The following is an 18,916-nucleotide window of genomic DNA, read 5'->3' as shown; positions in this document are numbered from 1 at the left end:
GCTTGATGACCTCCAATATATGTGTCACTTAAAAAGGGTACTAGAACTTTTGTTTTCCGATCAAATCAGCCCTCTCTCAACCCTATAGGACGATGGTTTAATATAATCACCTCAGAGAGAGAGAAAAAAAAACAACAAACAAACAAAGAAATACGCATCTCTGATCAATTTTTCTGGCAAAGAAAATGCAAAATTCTGTATTTTTGTACATATGAGCTTAAAAACTCTATATTAAGGTTCTTCGATATGCTAAGCCTGATGGTACGATTTTTATTAAGATTACTTGATATTTTGGGGGTGTTTCCCCCTTTTTCAATAATTGAATAATTCTCTCAAGCTTGTAACTTTTAATAGGTAACATTACACTTGATTAAATTTAAATATTTTAAATAAACATCAAAAATTCGATTCTTTTGATGTAGTAGTTGTTATCGAGACTCTGCTACTCGGATTTTCTGCTACTATTCAGCTATTATACAGCTGAAGTCTAACCCAGTGGATATGATGGTGTTTCAGTTCACCATTAACTGTTTACAGACATACGTACTCGATGGTTACTTACAGTTTGATAACACCAGCTTTTGATGTTAAGAGATTCGGTTGTATGTAACTGTGAGGTCACTTTTTGAACTCTAGCCCAAACGAATAATAATCTTTGCTGTAATCACTGAATTAAGCCTGACAAAAAAGTGATGACCTGACAACATATGAATTAAAACTTAGATTACACACACTTTTCAATAGTAACCCAACACTGTATCAAGAATAATGAGCCTGATCACCCATTGTGTATAGCAAAGACTTTAAATGACTAATTAAAAATTTCACTAGGATAAGCAGAATACGAAACATCTGGCCAAACAAAAAGATAAGTCGACCGGACAATATCTGTAGTAGACGCAATGCTCATCTTAAAAATATGAGAAAAAGTACTCCTTCTTTGCATACACCATAAAAAGTAGGGTACAATCTGTGGGGTTAACTTAAAGCTGCAAACAAGCAAGTTAATCACAGTATTTTTGAACAAAAATAATAAAAGATATTATAATATAATGATATTATAATTATAATGATATAATGCCATTATATATATAAATATATTATATATATATTATATATATTATATATATATATATATATATATACATTATATATATTATTATATATATAACGCCATTATAATATAATGAATACAATGGTAATGGGCTGAGAATGAAACTTCCAAAATGATTCATATTTGGCTTGTTCAGGTGATTTTTTAAAATTAGTTATTCAAAGTCTTTGCCATATACAATGGCTAAAATTGCTCGCTATTCTTTATGCAGAATTGCGTTACCTTTGGAAAGTGTGAGCAATCTCAGTTTTAACCATATGTTGTTAAACCATCGCTTTTTTGTCAGGCTTAAATTCGGTGATTACAGGTTTAACTCCCTTGTTATTCTTGTCTGTTCTATCATGGAAAGATCAGTCATAAATCACTGTGTCAACATAAATGACTGTGGTCAGGACATTTCAAACAGTTCGTGGTAACGAATAAGTAAGGAGTAATGCGGCTCAAAGTTACTCTAGATATTACTCTGATGTTTCTAGCTATATACAGTGGTGCAGCCTACGATATTGCTTATATGTCCTTTTGAAAATCAACATGCATACAGTTTTTATTTAATTGAACCTCCCCACCTTGATACTCTTTGCGTCGTTAGTTACAGTAACTTTAGCGGTAGTATTAAAAGTATGCACATAGTGCCTTCTGGCTAGTTAAAAATCCCCACAACGTACTCTTAAGAGCCTAACTTCATAATATAAGTTGTTCCTAAGATATTGCTTTGTCACCTTTTTGAAAGTCCACATGCTCACAGTTTGCTTCGATTTAGTTCAACATCCGCCTAAATATTTCTTATGTTTGATTAGTGAAGACATTGTTATTTGCTCTTTGGAATATTGGTTATAAAATGGCTAACCCGCAATTTCGACCGAATGTGTTTGGGGAAAACAGGATTTCAGGGGGTGTGTGTTATTTTTCCTCTTGTGCGTTTGACTCTTAAAATGGAACTAGAAAAATACATTTCAAACCAAATGAGCCTCCTCTAAAGTTCACAAGACCTCCCCTTCCATAAAAACCTTACATTCCCCCCGGGGCATAACTTACAATCCTTACCCACAGGCTCAGGGGGGTTGTGCCAACCCCAAAGGCCTTTTTATGTGATCTTTGGACTATTTTTAAACAAAAACTATCTCAAAATTACTATCGGATTCGTTTGGGGAAAATATGACGTGGAGGGTATAGCTGCCCTTAGATAAATTTTACCCTTAGAAAGGGCACTTAAACTTCCGACTTCCAATCCAATGAGCTCCCTCAAAATTTTATACAACCACCCTTCCCATAAAAACTTTGCTTGCCTTAGGGCTTTGGAGGGGTTCTCATCCTCAAAGACATAATTTATGGATTTAAACTATGTTAAAAAATAGCTATCTCAAAATTTTGATTGGAAGTGTTTGGGGAAATGACGGGTGTGGGAGGGGAGCTGTTTACCAATCTGATGAGCCCTCTCCAAAGTTTATACAACCATCCTTTCTATAGCACCCTTATATGGCCCCCGGGCGTAACTTATAGCCCTTGCCCTAAGGCCTATGGGGGGGGGGTCATCCTCAAAATCATAATTTCTGGACTGTTCAACTAGGTGGAATACAATAGCTATCTAAAAATTTTAATTGGATGTGTTTGGGGAAATGATTGGCGTAGGGGTGGGCTGGCTGCCTTCCAATCACTTTTGACTGTTAAAAAGGCGACTCGAAATTCTGATTACCAATCCACTGAGCCCCCTCCGAGGTTTTTACGACCACCCTTTCCATATAAGCCTCTTATGCCCCAGGGAATAACGTAAAACCATTTCCCTGAGGGTTCTGGGGGGTTGTCGTCCTCAAAGTCATATTTTCCGAACTTTCGAACTATTGTGTTTGGAGAAATGGTTGGCGTCGACGGACTTGTTACCTTCCAATCTCTTTTGGCTATGAGAAAGTGCACTATCCCTCTCAATTTTCAATTGAATGAACTCATTTTGAAGTTTTTACGACATTTCTTTTCATAAGAAGTGCCCTGGTCTAAAAAAAAAAAAAAAAAAAAAAAAAAAAAAAAAAAAAAATGATACACTGTGCCGACATTGCTCTTTACTTAGGCAGCGCTATTGCACTGCCTACGATATTTTTGTTTTAAGGTTTTTATTATACAAAATTGAAAGTACCAATTAGACCAGGCGAGCCCTCCCCCCACCTAAAATTCAGGTTACAAGCGCCCGTGTTATATATGCAAAAATTTGCAAGTTTGCTTCTTTTTTTTACCAGAAGAAAGATCAAGGATCCGTGTTTATTATTTTTTTTCTGTTGTATAATTTTTCTGGTGGGGGAGGGAAGTTTGAGGATTTTTCTGAGGAAGGATTTGTTGTGGGGGAAAGGGAATTTTCTAAGGAGGGAGAGCAAAATTTACCGGCATTATTTAAAAATGATCTGAAACTAGCTAAGAAGTACAAGTTTTTTTCAACTGAAAATAAGGCGCAACATTAAAATTTAAATAAAAGTAAATTATAATGAATATGATGGGGTTGCACCCTCCTCAATACATTAGTCTACGCTAAAGTTTTTTTTATATAATTTATAGAAATAAACTTATTATTCTAACAAAACAGCCATTGTGTTTCAGGAGTCATTCCTAAATAATTAGAACAAAAAGTCCAACTTTGAGGGAGGGGGCAACCCCCTCGTATAATATTAATTTCTTTTCATTTTAAGATTTATTGTTGCTTCTTACTTTGAGTTGAGAAAGACAAGTCTCTTTTATATTTAATACTCAAATAAAGTAAACAGCTTCAATAGAGATTCAAGGCTCAAAAATACAAATACATTTTTAACAAACTTAAAGTTTAAAAATCATGCAGTGCTACGTAGGTATATGGTATGTTACAGCCGAATTATAGCATAATTTTAGTCTGGATCTGGGGTTGATTATTGTATGAAGAACATATGGGAGATATAATGTATGTCAGTGAGTATTCCTCCCACTGATTTGTTATGAAAACAGGGTAATACAGATATGTATTTGGAAATCAAGTTCCCATAAGATTATGTTTACATTATTACGTGAGCAAATCAGTTGCAGAGGTCGAAGGTGAACAAAGTCGAACATCACTAATAAGAAATACAGATTTCCAAAGTAAATATTTTTAACTGTTGAAGCTTTGAAATATAAAATGTAAAATAGAAATACTGTTAAATATATCATGATATTCAATCATATTGATAAACTGATCTTGGATAAAGGGGTTTGAACAAAAGAAACGAAAATCAAATACAAGCATATCCGACGTAGATAACTTCGAAGACCACACTGCGTTTCCATGACGAAAGTAAAACAGTTCAAAATAGGGATGAAACCTTTTTATTGACAGTGAACAGATATAAAATTTAACTGGATATTTCGAACACATATACAGTGTTCATCATCAGCAGTATAACTCTTTATTTTACTTATAGCAGTAAAACATCATCAGCAGTTTTACTGCTGATGATGAACACTGTATATGTGCTCGAATATCCAGTTAAATTTTATATCTGTTCACTGTCAATAAAAAGGTTTCATTCCTATTTTGAACTGTTTTACTTTCGACAAGCATATCCGTCACAGGATTTTTTCACAGCTGCTTTGTCCTCATTTCTAATCCACCATTAGGACTTCCTAATAAGGTCTTAGGGCAAAGTTTCCCAGGCGGAAACAATAATTCCTTTGTAGAAAATTGTTCAAGTCAAAAAATTCTTTTTATAGGAAGCAATCTAGAAATTCGCTTTCACAAAAGCTTCGACTTCTCAGCACGTAATAAATCTAATGATCAAGCAAGAATCCGTAGCCAATATCTGATATTCAAGTTAAAATATAGTCTAGGGGTTTTTTGCACTATGCGCTGCTTGACACCACTGGGTGAGGGCCAACAAGGGCGTCCCGTTTATAAGTCTAAAAATATGTTAAATATGGATGACAAAGGAAAATCTCTTTAATGGGGTAATACAACATGCACTTCTAATGGCCTGAACATCACTGGAAAAAACATTAGTTTAGACATTATTGAAAAAAAAAATCCAAATGACAAATTGTAATGAAATAATGTATAGTGAGCTTATTATAATATACTAAATACATAACTAAAAAAGTGTACTATGGGAAATCAAGAGATAATTTTTAATTTAAATTCGAGCAGCTATTAGCTAACGCAAGAGGTTAAATGTAAAATAAGCAAACATTACTATAAATGAAAAAATGAACCCTAAAATGAGAAGAGCAATGAACAATTAAGTTTAACCTAAAACAAGACATAATTTACCACAATATATAATGGCTCCTCGAGCCCCCTCCCCCGTAGATAGCAGAAGTGTCAATTCCCTTTTGCGCTTCGGTCCTCCGATAACATCGGTTGAGAAACCATGAATGACTCATATCATTGGCGGTGCAATAGTGGAGCCTCAGCAAAAGGCAAGATTTCACTTCAATGTATTATTTTTTTTATCTTAGGCCACTTTATATGGTAGGGGTTGTAGTAGAAAAGAGGCTCGTTCAATAGCAAATTGACATTTTTCGACAAAAAAAGGTTTTATGGGTAACAAGGCCTCCCCTAAGACGCAATTTTTATTTGTCCCAGACCCCTAATAGACTTCTGATCAAAATTTGAGATAGAAAATTGTTCAAAATAGTAAAAAGCTCAAATAACTGTGCCTCCGGGGAAGACAAGGCCCTAAAAAACCCTGAACCGTCGTGCAACATGGGAGTTCCCTTCACCCTGTCACTGTCTGTGGGTTAAGGTGTTTACCCCCCCCCCCCCAGAAAATAACCTTCACGGAAAATACTACCCCGAAAAATACCCCCCCCACTAACGGGAAAAAAACTCCCCACAGTAAATACTGTCCATGGAAAATACCTCCCCTTACGGCTGGTCGGTTATCAATCACTTTTGGCTTATAAAAACGACTAGAACTCTAAATTTCTGATCGAATGAACATCTTTCGAAGTTTCTACAACCATGAGGTGCAGATGGGTATGAGGTAGGGGCAGTCCCCATCCTACACGGAATAAATTCTGCTCATTTTGGGGTTTAATGTTACTCTTTACTTTCATAGTTACTCTTTTCAATGTTACTCTTTACTTTCAACAGCATAGGCAGTAAATATTTTCAGCAGTCAAGAGGGATTAAATATCAATTTCTTATTTGATCTTTTTTACGATTTTTTCCCCAACACCCTCCACACCAAAAGAAATAGCCCCCCAGATAGAAGTCCTGAATACGGCCATGAGAACTATATATTAATTTCTACCTCCATCCTCCCCTTTTCTCTTTCTCAGAATTAATCCTGTATTTATTTGAAGGCTCCTGAGAGTTGGGATGTTTTGGTATTAAAATGCACCCTTTGGGGCATATAACTCCCTCCCTGACAAGTCAAAATATTTCTAAGATTACTACAAATTTCACTGTCTTATGTAAGTTTCCTGATGTTTTACGATTCCAAACATTTACATATGAGGGTTTTAAACCTCTACAACGGGTTTCTGTGATTGTTTTGTAGTTAGGGAGGGAAGGAGATACCTCATATGATGCATTTTAATACCAAATCATCCCAACATACACACTATCCTAGAAGGTCAGGAGTGTTAGCCTTAGTCAAACCCTGTCAGGGAAAGTTCCCTGAAAACTTTTAGGAGATGTAAGTATTTACGCCATAATATCCGATCGGAGCTCAATCCCTTTGAACTCCGATCCCGACACTTATCTTTATTAAATAAAAAAACAAGTTTTTTGAAATGAAATTAAGGAGCGACATTAAAACTTAAAACGAACAGAAATTACTCCTTATATGAAAGGGGCTTTTCCTCCTCGACACCCCGCTCTTTAAGCTAAAGTTTTTTATTGTTTTAAAAAGTAGAGTTGCGAGAAAGAGTCAAACTTTAGCGCAAGGAGCGGGGTGTCGAGGAGGAAAAGCCCCTTTCATATAAGGAGTAATTTCTTTTCGTTTTAAGTTTTAATGTCGCTCCTTACTTTCATTTCAAAAAACTTATTTTTTTTATTTAATTCCTGAAAGTTTTTGAGTTAATGCATGTCTGATTTTGGCTCTCCGTACATAAATTATTAAAATGAAATTTGCTATTAATTCTTTTTTTTTTGGCTAAATGGCTTTCTCTTAATTTTGATCAGACGATTTTGAGAAATAAGGGGTGGGGAAGGAGGCCTAGTTGCCCTCCAATTTTTTCGGTTACTTATAAAGGCAACTAGAACTTTTAATTTTTAACAAACGTTTTTATTAGTAGAAAATATACGTAACTTAAGAATAACTTACGTAACAAACCTTTATATTCTTATATTTTTGATTATATATATGAGGGAGTTTGTCCCCTCGTTAATACCTCGCTCTTCACACTAAATCTTAAGTTTTGTCCCAATTCTTTAAGAATGACCCCTGAATCAGAAAGGCCGTAGAATAAATAGTTGAAATTACTAAAAATAATTTAGCATAAAGAGCGAAGTATTTATCTCCTTCTAAATACCTCGCTCTTTATGCTAAAGTATTTTTAGAACCCCTTATATGCGTAATAATCTCTGTTCGTTTTAAGTTTTAATGCTTCTCCTTACTTTCAATTGAAAAAACTTTTTCATGTTTATATTTTCATTGTTTTTTTTAATAGTAATGCTAGAAAATCCTGCGCCCTTTTCATTGAATTTCTCTTCCCCCATGAAATGTTCCTCCAAGGAAAGATCCTCCCATATAGCCCCCTCCCCACAACCCCACACCCAAACAAAAAAATCCCCCTGAAAACGTCGGTACACTTCCCAATAACCATTACTGTATGTAAACATTGGTCAAAGTTAGTAACTTGCAGCCCCTCCTCCAGGGACTGTGGGGGGTAAGTCATACCCAAAGACATAGATATTATGGTTTTCGGCTATGCAGACCAAAATGGCTATCTCAAAATTTTGATCCGTTGACTTTGGGTGAAAAATGAGCGTGGGAGGGGGCCTAGGTGCCCTCCAGTTTTTTCGGTAACTTAAAAAGGGCACTAGAACTTTTCATTCCCGTTAGAATGAGCCCTCTTGCAACACTCTAGGACCACTTGGTCGATACGATGACCCCTGGGGAAAAAAACAACAACAAACAAATAAACACGCACCCGTGATTTGTCTTCTGGCAAAAAATACGAAATCCCACATTTTTGTAGATTAGACCTTGAAATTTTTTCTATAGGGTTCTCTGATACGCTGAATGTGATGGTGTGATTTTCGTTACGATCCTATGACTTTTAGGGGGTGTTTCCCCTATTTTCAAAAATAAGGCAAATTTTCTCAGGCTCGTAACTTTTGATGACAAAGACTAAATTTGATAAAACCTATATATTTGAAATCAGCATAAAAATCCGATTCTTTTGATATATCTTTTAGCATCCTGAAATTCTGTTTTTTAGAGTTTCGTTTACTATTGAGCCGGGTCGCTCCTTACTACAGTTCGTTACCACGACTTGTTTGAAACTCCTAAGAGACGCTGGTTCATGTTACGTCACAGGAATGTTTTTCAAGAGATACAGGTGCCTGTTATGCTTGAAAAAAACCACGAGGACCAGGGAAAAAATCTTCAGGATTGCCGTGGTTGTTACATATTAGAGAGTCTTTTAAAAGACTCCAGAGGCTTCTTTAAGTTTTATTTTTCAGGTCAACTTCAGAAGCTATAAAATTAAATTAAAAAATACTGTTTGTGTCGGGATAAAAATTGCTGGAAAAGTTTCTTCAACTTAAAAATAGCAACTCATACCATGGATTCTTATAGAAAAAAACTAAAAAGATATACCATATTATTTTTTCCATTAAAAAGACTTTGTCAGTAAAAACCGAATAGAAATTAATTTTAAAAATATTTTTTCCACAAAACAAGTTTTTCTAAGAGTATTAAAGACCTCCACTAAGCCAAAAATGAGCATAAATAAGATCAAACAGTCTTTAAAGCGTAAAACTACCCCAAATCACTATCAATAAATAAATGAAACTAAAAATGAACAGAAATTACAATAAATAGCCGAGTCAAACTCAGAACGAACAAAATTAACATGGTTAGGGCTAATAATTCCCATGCCTTCTCAAGAACAGAACAAAATATGTGCTTTAATGAAAAAAAAGACCGTGGAATATCAGTTTAATTGACATATATTGATATTTCTTCCTTAAGGTTTTGATATTTTTTTTCTTTATTTGTAAAAGTAACAAAGGTGAAAACATTTCAAACCTATTTTGTTTTCAGTTATAATATTATTATAATAATATAGGAGAGCTAGGCACTCCTTACTTACAGTTTGTTACCATGAAGTGTTTGATTACTATTATTATGTTTATTATTATTGTTATTATTATTTGTATTATTGTTACTATTACAATTATTATTATTATTGTAACCAATATTATCGTTTTTATTATTATTATTATTATTGTTATCATAATTATTATCATCATTATTATCGTTCTGTTACTAAAATTAGTAAAATTATTATTATTTTTGTTACAATTCTGGGTAGACTAACCAATTTTAGTCAAGCTTCAGGCTGTAAAGACCCAGTGCCTTAATGAAGAGCCTATGCCTCCTTACACCATCCTTTCCATATATGTTTCAAAATCACAGGCCTTGCCTACCCTGGACGTGTACTCCACCTCCTTCCTGTTTCATAAATACCTACATCCAGAATTTAATCCTGGACGAATATTCTTTTATTAGAGGCCTTCTTGTTTTCACTGTCATCTGATATTTCAGATAAACTTTGGAATTGGTCCCACCTGATTAGTTGAAATGATTTTAAATATGCCCAACACTTGTATTCATGACCTTTAAATTAACACTGCTTATATTGTTACACAAGAGTGTGTCTTATACCATCTTGACTTGATTCTAAGCGTGCTGCATCGCTCTTTTTCCTCAAACAGACAGGAGAGAGTTTTTCTTCGTCCATATTCCGTTTTCAGTAATGAACTTTTGACATCAAGCTGGAGCTCTGTGACTTTCATCTTTTCTCCCTTGTCTGCTACCATCTTTTACAGAATGAATGCATTTACGATGGCCACGTCTAAAAGCTTTATAAACAAGGCTTAGTACTTTTTTTTCACTGATTGCTGACAAGCGAATCATGAAGATGAACACCTTCCATGTAGCTGGATGTACGCATAACCATGAGGATGTACAAGATTTTACAGGTTAAAAGACAATTCTGTTTTTCTACCCTTCCTTCTTCTTTCAACATGCCATGGTGGTTGAGGCTAAGATCATTTAATAGCTATGTTCATTACGTTCGTATTCTTCCACTTTATTGCCTGTTCGTCATTCACAGGGCTGAGGATGTAATGCTAAGTACTTTTCCTCTTCCTCTTGAAGTCAATGTCTAAGGAGGTATTACCTAGTAATTTTGTTTTCTTTGGCCCGTTTCCTGAAACCAGCAGTCTTTAGAATCCAGAGGAACTTATTGCTGGTGAAAGTTTATCAAGGTGTAAGAAGTGGCCGCGCCGCTACTTTCATGCACAATCTTGAACATCTGCTCCCCATTATGATGTAGAAGTCCATCCTCAAAAGTCTCTCTGTGGAAGCTCCAGAGCATGTTCAAGTATATGCCCTGATTAAAAAAAGTTTACCTTTTCCCTTCTTTATTTCCAACATACATAGTTTGTGTATAGACCAAAAAATGGCGCAAGTGAGATACAAGATTTTACTTCTTAGTAATTAGCACTTTAAACTACTACTACTACTACTAATAACTCACTGCAGCACCAAGCCGCCTGAGGCCAACACAGCCACGCACGCTCCTCCTCCAACCTAATATATTTAAAGCCTCCCTCTTTACACCCTCCCAGGAAGTTCCCATTTCCTTTAAATCTTTATTTATGACATCCTCCCAACCCAGACAAGGACGACCTGCTTTCCGTGTAGCCCTAGACGGTTGGCAAAAAGGATAATCTTCGGTAATCTGTCATCCTTCATCCGTAGAACGTGGCCTAGCCATCTCAGCCTTTCTTTCATTATAGCCCCAGAAAGCGGGATTGAACCACACTTTTCGTAGAACCTACTGTTTGAAATACGGTCAGTCATCCGGGTACCCAGAACAATCCGTAGGCAATTTCTCTGGAAAACATCTAGTAAATTTTCATCTGTTTTTCGGAGTGCCCATGTTTCAGAGCCATATTTGACCACTGTCATCACTGTAGCTTCCAATATTCTAATCTTGGTATGTAGACTTATCTTTCTATTCTTCCAAACTTTTTTTAACTGTGAAAAAAACACCCTGAGCTTTAGCTATTCTACTTTTAACATCTTCACTGCTCCCACCATCTTTACTAATAATACTACCAAGGTAACTGAAGCTCCCAACCTGATCAATCTTTTCGTTACCTAATGTCACCTGTTCATCTTCACTTATTCCTAGCCTTAGTGACTTAGTCTTCTTAAAATTAATTTTCAAGCCTATTTTAGCACCCCGAACTCGTAAAACCTCTAAAAATTCATTCATTTTGCTCACACTTTCATCTAATATGCTTAAATCATCAGCATAATCTAAGTCCAGGAGCGTTCTTCCTCCCCATTTGATTCCATGGTCTCCAATTGCCTTTCCTGTGCTCCTTAAGACGAAGTCCATCAAAATGATCCATATAAAGGGGGATAGAACACAACCCTGCGTAACTCCTGATTTAATACAAAAACAGTTGCTAACCTCATTTCCTACCTTAACCGCAGCAGTATTATTCTCGTACATAGCGCAAATCACTTTAATGTATTTTTCTGGTTTACCATATAACGATAAGACCTTTGTTAACGCTGTTCTATCAGCAGAATCGAAAGCTTGCTCATAATCGATAAAACTAAGGACCAAAGGTGTTTGACAACGAAGGGACTTCTCAATTATTAACCTAAGAGAGAAAACATGGTCGACACATCCTCTACCTTTTCTAAAACCGCATTGTTCTTCCCTTAAAACTTTGTCTACAGCGAGTCTCAGTCTAAAAAGTATCATATTACTCAGTAATTTGCTACCTACAGAGACCAGACTAATGCCTCGATAATTACGACACTCACTCTTGTCACCTTTCCTATACAGTGGTTTAATTAAGGTTTTCCTAAAATCATTGGGTACTTCCCCTTTTTCAAAAATCATGTTCATAATCTTCAGTAGCTTATTCCTAACCTCAGAGCCACACTATTTAAGAAACTCATTAATCATACTATCAACACCTGGGGCCTTATTATTTTTTAATCCTTTTAGTACTGTCGCTAATTCTTCCTCACTAAACAAATCTTCCTTCACATCCAAGGTATCACAAACTTTTTCATTTTCATCTATATCTTTTCCTGCAACTGTATCTCGGTTTAGCACATTCTCAAAATGTTCCACCCATCTTTCTTTAACTTTTTCCTTATCACTAATTGTGGCCCCATTTCTATCTTTAACTGGGACTAGTCCAGATTGGCTACTCCCTTTCAATTTATTAACATGCCAGTATAATATTTTACTATTATGCCGTCTAGCCGCATCTTCCAGATCCTCAGCAATTTTATCCATCGCCTCCGCTTCACATTTCCTTAGTTCATATTTTAATGCTTTCTCCACTTTCTTTACATTCCTTTTGTTTTCATACGACCAATCACTCAGATAATTCTTATACAAACCCCTTCTACTCTCTATTAAACCTAAAACTTTTTCACTAATATTCCTAGTTGCAGTCTTAGCACTCTTCCCTAGGATACCATCAGCAACTTCACAAATTGTTTTTCTGAAATTATTCCATCCATCTTCCACGTTGTCAAATTTTAAACCTTCAAGTTTAGTACTCAACTGTTCCTGGAATTTTTTTCTCAAATTTTCATCCTGAAGTCTACCAACATCATATCTTTCCGGGAGGGAGTTACCCTTCCGAAATTTCAGCTTTAAATTAACCTTAGACACTACTAGATGGTGATCTTTACTTTTAACATCAATGACGGCACTCCTATACACCCTAGTATCTTGTATTGATCCTGCTAGTCTTCTGTTTACAATAACATAATCAAGAAGGTTTGCTGTCTTACCATCACGTGAATACCATGTCAACTTATGGGCCATTTTGTGACCAAACACCGTATTGGTTATAACTAGGTTGTTATACCTACAAAATTGCAAAAGCCTATAGACATTACTGTTTTCTTTTCCTACACCAAATTTACCTAGGCTAGGATACCATCTATCCGTATTTCTACCAACCTGGGCATTAAAACCTCCTAGCAAAAACACAGTATTTCTACCTGGTACCCTGTCTATTTGCTCCTGTAACTGTAAGTAAAATTCATCTGAGTCACTAGTATCTCCATCAGTTGGTTCATTGGGGGCATATACTACTATAACTGATACCCTAAACTTTTTAGTCATAAAATGAGCAATTAGTATTCTATTATCAATACCTTCCCAGCCTAAACAAGACTTAGCAGCTTCCTTATTCATCATGAGCCCTACTCCCTGTCTATGTACCCCATCCTTCCTGCCTGAGTAAACAAATTCTATGTCACCTAATTTCACGCTTCCTACCCCTGGGATATGAGTTTCTGAAACTCCCAATAAATCCAGTTCAAACCGTCTGAATTCGTCATTCAAAATGTCGATGCGATAGTCATTTTTTAACGTCGTAACATTCCAAGTTCCAATTTTCATGTTCTTTAAATCTTTAAAATTATTTTGGCCTCAAGAAAAGCAGTGATCCCGGATACCAGTGCAGGATGGGGACCAACATATCTTCTCAAGTCTACACCGAAGCGCTTAAGCCGGCTTAAAACCGGATAGCAAGAAGTCCCTGGGACCTCCAGTAAGTTGGAGGCTTTGTGCAATCCTGGGCCCATCTTGGTCACAACATGGTTTTCAGCACTTCGCGATGCTCTTCTATCAACAAAAGTCGAAATCCTGCACAGACAGTCCCAAGCCTATTACCTCCGACTCATTATATATTCATGCCTAAAAATATTATGCTACTACGGGGAGGCAGCCCATAGTAGATAAATTAGCTAGGAAGAGGTTTTTCAGCCCGAAAACACCCATCAAAACAAACTAAGACCAGAAAATTATCCAATAATCAGAATCCCGTACGAGTGCTGTGTTGTTTACTAGGCTATAATTTCCTCGAGGGGCGCCACTCCTCAAGTGGGAAAAATTGACCGCAAGTTTCCCAGTCTTGCAGGTACCCCGAAAGGGTCGAGGCAGCCCTTTAAAGAGGCCGTTATCCTTAAATCTGGATCTTACGCCCTTCCGCAGTTGTCCTTCTATAGAGGATCCTCCCACGATGGTGTTCTGCTTCACCATGCAACTTAACCCATTACTGGGAGAAGGTTTGTAACTCATCTGACGTGTGATAAGGGCAGTTGGCCCTGCTGAGTGTACATTTGAGGGGACTTCTTCCTCCTCCACCTGTAATTATGACCCCCAGGGGAGGGTTTCCCAGTTTCGATTATGGGCCCCACTGAGACAAGGTCCTACTTGGTCTAAGCCTCCTATGGAGCTAGTCTACCTATCTATAGGGCATTCCCCTATCTGTTGTCCTCCACCAAAACCTAGCATGATTATCTAATAATTAACTAAGTAATGCAACTAATAAATAGTTGCAGTAAATTGCAACTTTACTTTAATTTAGACTATAAAGTAAAGGACACAAATAACATATACAAGCTCTGTTGTCCTCTGCTAAAAACCTAGCATGCAAACTAATAATTAACTAACTATTGCAACTAATGAATAATTGTAATAAAGTGTAACTTTCCTTTTAATTTATACCCTAAAATAAAGAAAACACAAAAAAGCTCTATTGTCCTCTACCAAAACCTAGCATGTTAACTAATAATTAATTAATAAATAGCCCATTTGGCCTGATTGCAACACCTCACAAGCCACACCTTATAGAAAACACCTTTGAGAATTTAAATTAAGAAGGAAACTTATTAGAAACCCTGCTAGTACTGCAAAAGTAGACCTAAGTAGCCAATTTAGCCTGTTTGAAACATCTCACAAGCCAACATCCTATAGAAAACACCTTTGATAATTTAAATGAATGAGAAAACTTATTAGAAATTCTGCTGGTACTGCAAAAGTAGACCTAAGTAGCCAATTTAGCCTGTGTGAAACATCTTACAAGCCAACACCCTATAGAAAACACCTTTGAGAATTAAAATGAATAAGAAAACTTATTAGAAACTCTGCTAATACTGCCAAAGTAGACCTAAGTAACCAATTTAGCCTGTTTGAAACATCTCACAAGCCAAAACCCTATAGAAAACGTCTTTGAGAATTTAAATGAATAAGAAAACTTATTAGAAACTCCGCTAATACTGCCAAAGTAGACCTAAGTAGCCAAATTAGCCTGTTTGAAACATCTCACAAGCCAACACCCTATAGAAAACACCTTTGAGAATTTAAATGAATAAGAAAACTTATTAGAAACTCTGCTAATACTGCCAAAGTAGACCTAAGTAGCCAATTTAGCCTGTTTGAAACATCTCACAAGCCAAAACCCTATAGAAAACACCTTTGAGAATTTTAAATGAAGAAGAAAACTTATTAGAAATTCTGCTGGTACTGCAAAAGTAGACCTAAGTAGCCAATTTAGCCTGTTTGAAACATCTCACAAGCCAAAACCCTATAGAAAACACCTTTGAGAATTTTAAATGAAGAAGAAAACTTATTAGAAACTCTGCTAATACTGCCGAAGTAGACCTAAGTAGCCAATTTAGCCTGTTTGAAACATCTCACAAGCCAACACCCTATAGAAAACACCTTTGAGAATTTAAATGAATACAGTCAATCATAAGATTAAAATCGTTATTACAAAACAAAACTGCTTTAAGGATATAATACAAAAGTTGTTTTACCTAATTTATACCAGGATACTTTAGGTTCAGGATAACCAACAGCAAGACATGCTATCTGAACTTTGTCGTGTTCCACTACTTCTACATTCGTCGGTTCAAGACTCCATTTTGGGGGAACTAAAACGGAACATCTTAATTACAGCTTAATAAAATTAATCCAGTTAAAGCAATGTATTATGAAATGCTTAATGTATGCTTTAACCGAATTCGATAAACTATATCTCCCCCTCTTTCTTCACAAAATTATACCCGATCCTCAGAAATCAGAATTACAGGCACTTCCGCTAACAATTAAGACACATTTTCAAATAGTTCTTGATAATGAACTGTTGTAAGGAGCGACACGGCTCAATAGTAACCGAAATTCTAAAAAATGGAATTTTGATACCAATAGTTACATCAAAAGAATTGCATTTTGGCTCTAATTCTAAATATATAATTTTCATCAAGTTTAGTTTTACTGATTAAAAGTGACGAGCCTGAGAAAATTTGCCTTATTTGAGAAAGTGGGGAGAAACACCCTCTAAAATTCAAAAATCTTAACGAAAATCACACCATCAGATTCAGCGTATTGGAGAACCCTACTGTAGAAGTTTCAAGCTCCTATCTACAAAAATGAGGAATTTTGTATTTTTTCTCAGAAGACAGATCACGGATGTGTGTTTATTTGTTTTGTTTTTGTTTGTTTTGTTTGTTTTTTTCCCGGGTGATCATATCGACCCATCGATTCTAGAGTGTCGTAAGAGGGCTCATTTTGATGAGAATTAGAAGTTCTAGTGCCCTTTTAAGTGACTGAAAAATTGGAGGGCACCTAGGCCCCTTCCCATGCTCTTTTTTCCCAAAGTCACTGGACAAAATTTTGAGATAACCATTTTGTTCAGCATAGTCGAAAAATCTAACACGTATGTCTTTCGGGACGACCTAAACCCCCACAGTCCTCGGGGGAGGGGCTGCAAGTTACAAACTTTGACTATTGTTTCCATATAGTAATGGTTATTGGAACGCGTACACGCGTTTTCAGGGGGACTTTTTCACGTTAAAAGGGGCTTGGCGGTGGGGGTTACGTGGGTTACGGGAGAGGAGGGTAAAGTTTAACTCTTTGAAACAGTTCTACTGTTTAAAACAATAGAAACACTTTAGTGTAAAGAGCGAGGCGTTGAGGAGGGGACAACCCCTTTCATATACGAAATAATTTCTGTTCGTTTTAAGTTTTAATGTCGCTCCTTACTTGCAGTTAAAAAACTTTTTCTATTTAATTTCTGAATTTTTTTTTTAAATTAATGTTTGTTTTGATTTAGGCTCACCGCATATGAATAATTAAAACAAAATGGGCATATTAATTTTTTTCTTGTTTTAGAAAGTAAATTTGTGAAAAAAAGTCAAACTTAAGCGTAAAGAGCGAGACGTTGAGGCGGGGACAACCCCTTTCATATACGGAATAATTTCTGTCCGTTTTAAGATTTAATGTCACTCTTTACTTACAGTTAAAAACTTTTTTTATTTAATCTGCTATAAACACGTTCCGAACAATTGTATTTAAGAGCTTCGAGAGTATGACTACTGATAGCAAATTAATTAAAAAAAAAATTTCCAAGGGAAATAAAGAGTGAAGTTGAAACTTAAAACGGACAAAAATTATCATTTCAAAGCCTATCTAGTATATATAAAATATATAATACAAATAAGACAACTAATTATGTTTTCCTAATTATATATCTAATTATGTATCTAATTAATTTATCTAATTACCTATAATTAATCTAATTACCTAATTAATCTAATTTACTAATTACCTAATTAGATTAATAGAATAATCTAATTACCTAATTAAGATAATTATGTATCTAGCATTTAGAAAACTAGCGCTCTACTGAAAACACAAAAGTCAAGCATAAGAAATAGGAATATTGACTTGGAGTCAAAAGCGAGTATGTAGCCTGACAAGAATAAACTAATCTTCAAAGCTTTTTATAGTCTTGCACCAGTTGTAACACAAGTAATTTTTAGTATACAGAAATATTGGACTAATTTATCAGGTAGCATTTTGGTCTCGCCAGCTATAACACCAATAGTGAGTAATGTACAATCTTAACTTATAAGAAAAATACTTATGTATTACTTGAAATGAAGACCAAATAAGACATAATATGAATTTTCGAAATCTGGTTATTTCTCTCTATACAACAATAAATATCGAGCATGATAAAAATTCGAAAGTTAGTCTATAGTCCTAATGCTATCCAGATGGCTTTACCTCGAGCTTGTCTACAAACTAATCATGACATATCCTTTTCAGAACCAAAGTGAAAAGCAGTCATTAAAGTGAGCCATTTTGCAAAAGTGATGCCAAATTAAACGAAAAAATTTAGCAACAATCCTAAAATACTTTACTTGTATTCTATAAAAAAGTTTTCTTAATTTGTTTACTTTTACTGTACCAAAACTTTTATTTTATTTTGTGCTTTCAGTAAAGCGCTAGTTTTATATAATCCCAGAAAAATGGGGGAAGATTAAATAGTTGGTTTATTTGTACTAGTTTTATGGATATTAGATAGGCTGTGAAGTAATAATTTTTGTCCGTTTTAAGTTCCAACTTCGGTCTTTACTTCCCACAGAGAACTTGGTTGTTTTAAATTAGCCTTTACTCGTTTCTGATTAACATTTAATGTAGAAACAACGCCACCCAGATATTTTTATTTATAGGGAATAATTTATATTAGTTGTAATTTTAATGTCACTCCTTAATTTCAGTTGAAAACTCATTTTTTAATATAATTTCTAATCATCGCCGATTTAGGTGAGATAAGATACCTCTAGAGAATACTGCAGACAACCTTGACAGTTACGAAAAACTTTCAGTTTGTAACATAAAGTTTAGTACCCATACTTTCGAAAACCATAACTATTTTTCAGGAACGTATGTTTTTCGATGAACAAAATGCTGTTTTTACTCGGCCGACTCGGCCGGAAAAGCCATAATGAG

General features: G+C 35.4%; 1 protein-coding gene across 1 annotated transcript in view; it reads right to left on the bottom strand.

The window, feature by feature from the left end:
• The window catches only part of LOC136027903 (cell adhesion molecule Dscam2-like), a gene marked incomplete in the record, with an annotated part of 166,776 nt that overhangs the window by 66,798 nt on the left and 81,062 nt on the right, over nt 1-18,916 (bottom strand). The window contains 1 exon segment of the mRNA XM_065705338.1: nt 15,934-16,050. Within this exon segment, the coding sequence (XP_065561410.1) occupies nt 15,934-16,050 (117 nt within the window).

Source organism: Artemia franciscana, chromosome 1, assembly GCF_032884065.1.
Source record: "Artemia franciscana chromosome 1, ASM3288406v1, whole genome shotgun sequence".
NCBI lineage: Eukaryota > Metazoa > Arthropoda > Branchiopoda > Anostraca > Artemiidae > Artemia > Artemia franciscana.
Note: the sequence above shows the minus strand (reverse complement) of the source record. Positions and strands in the feature narration are given on the sequence as shown.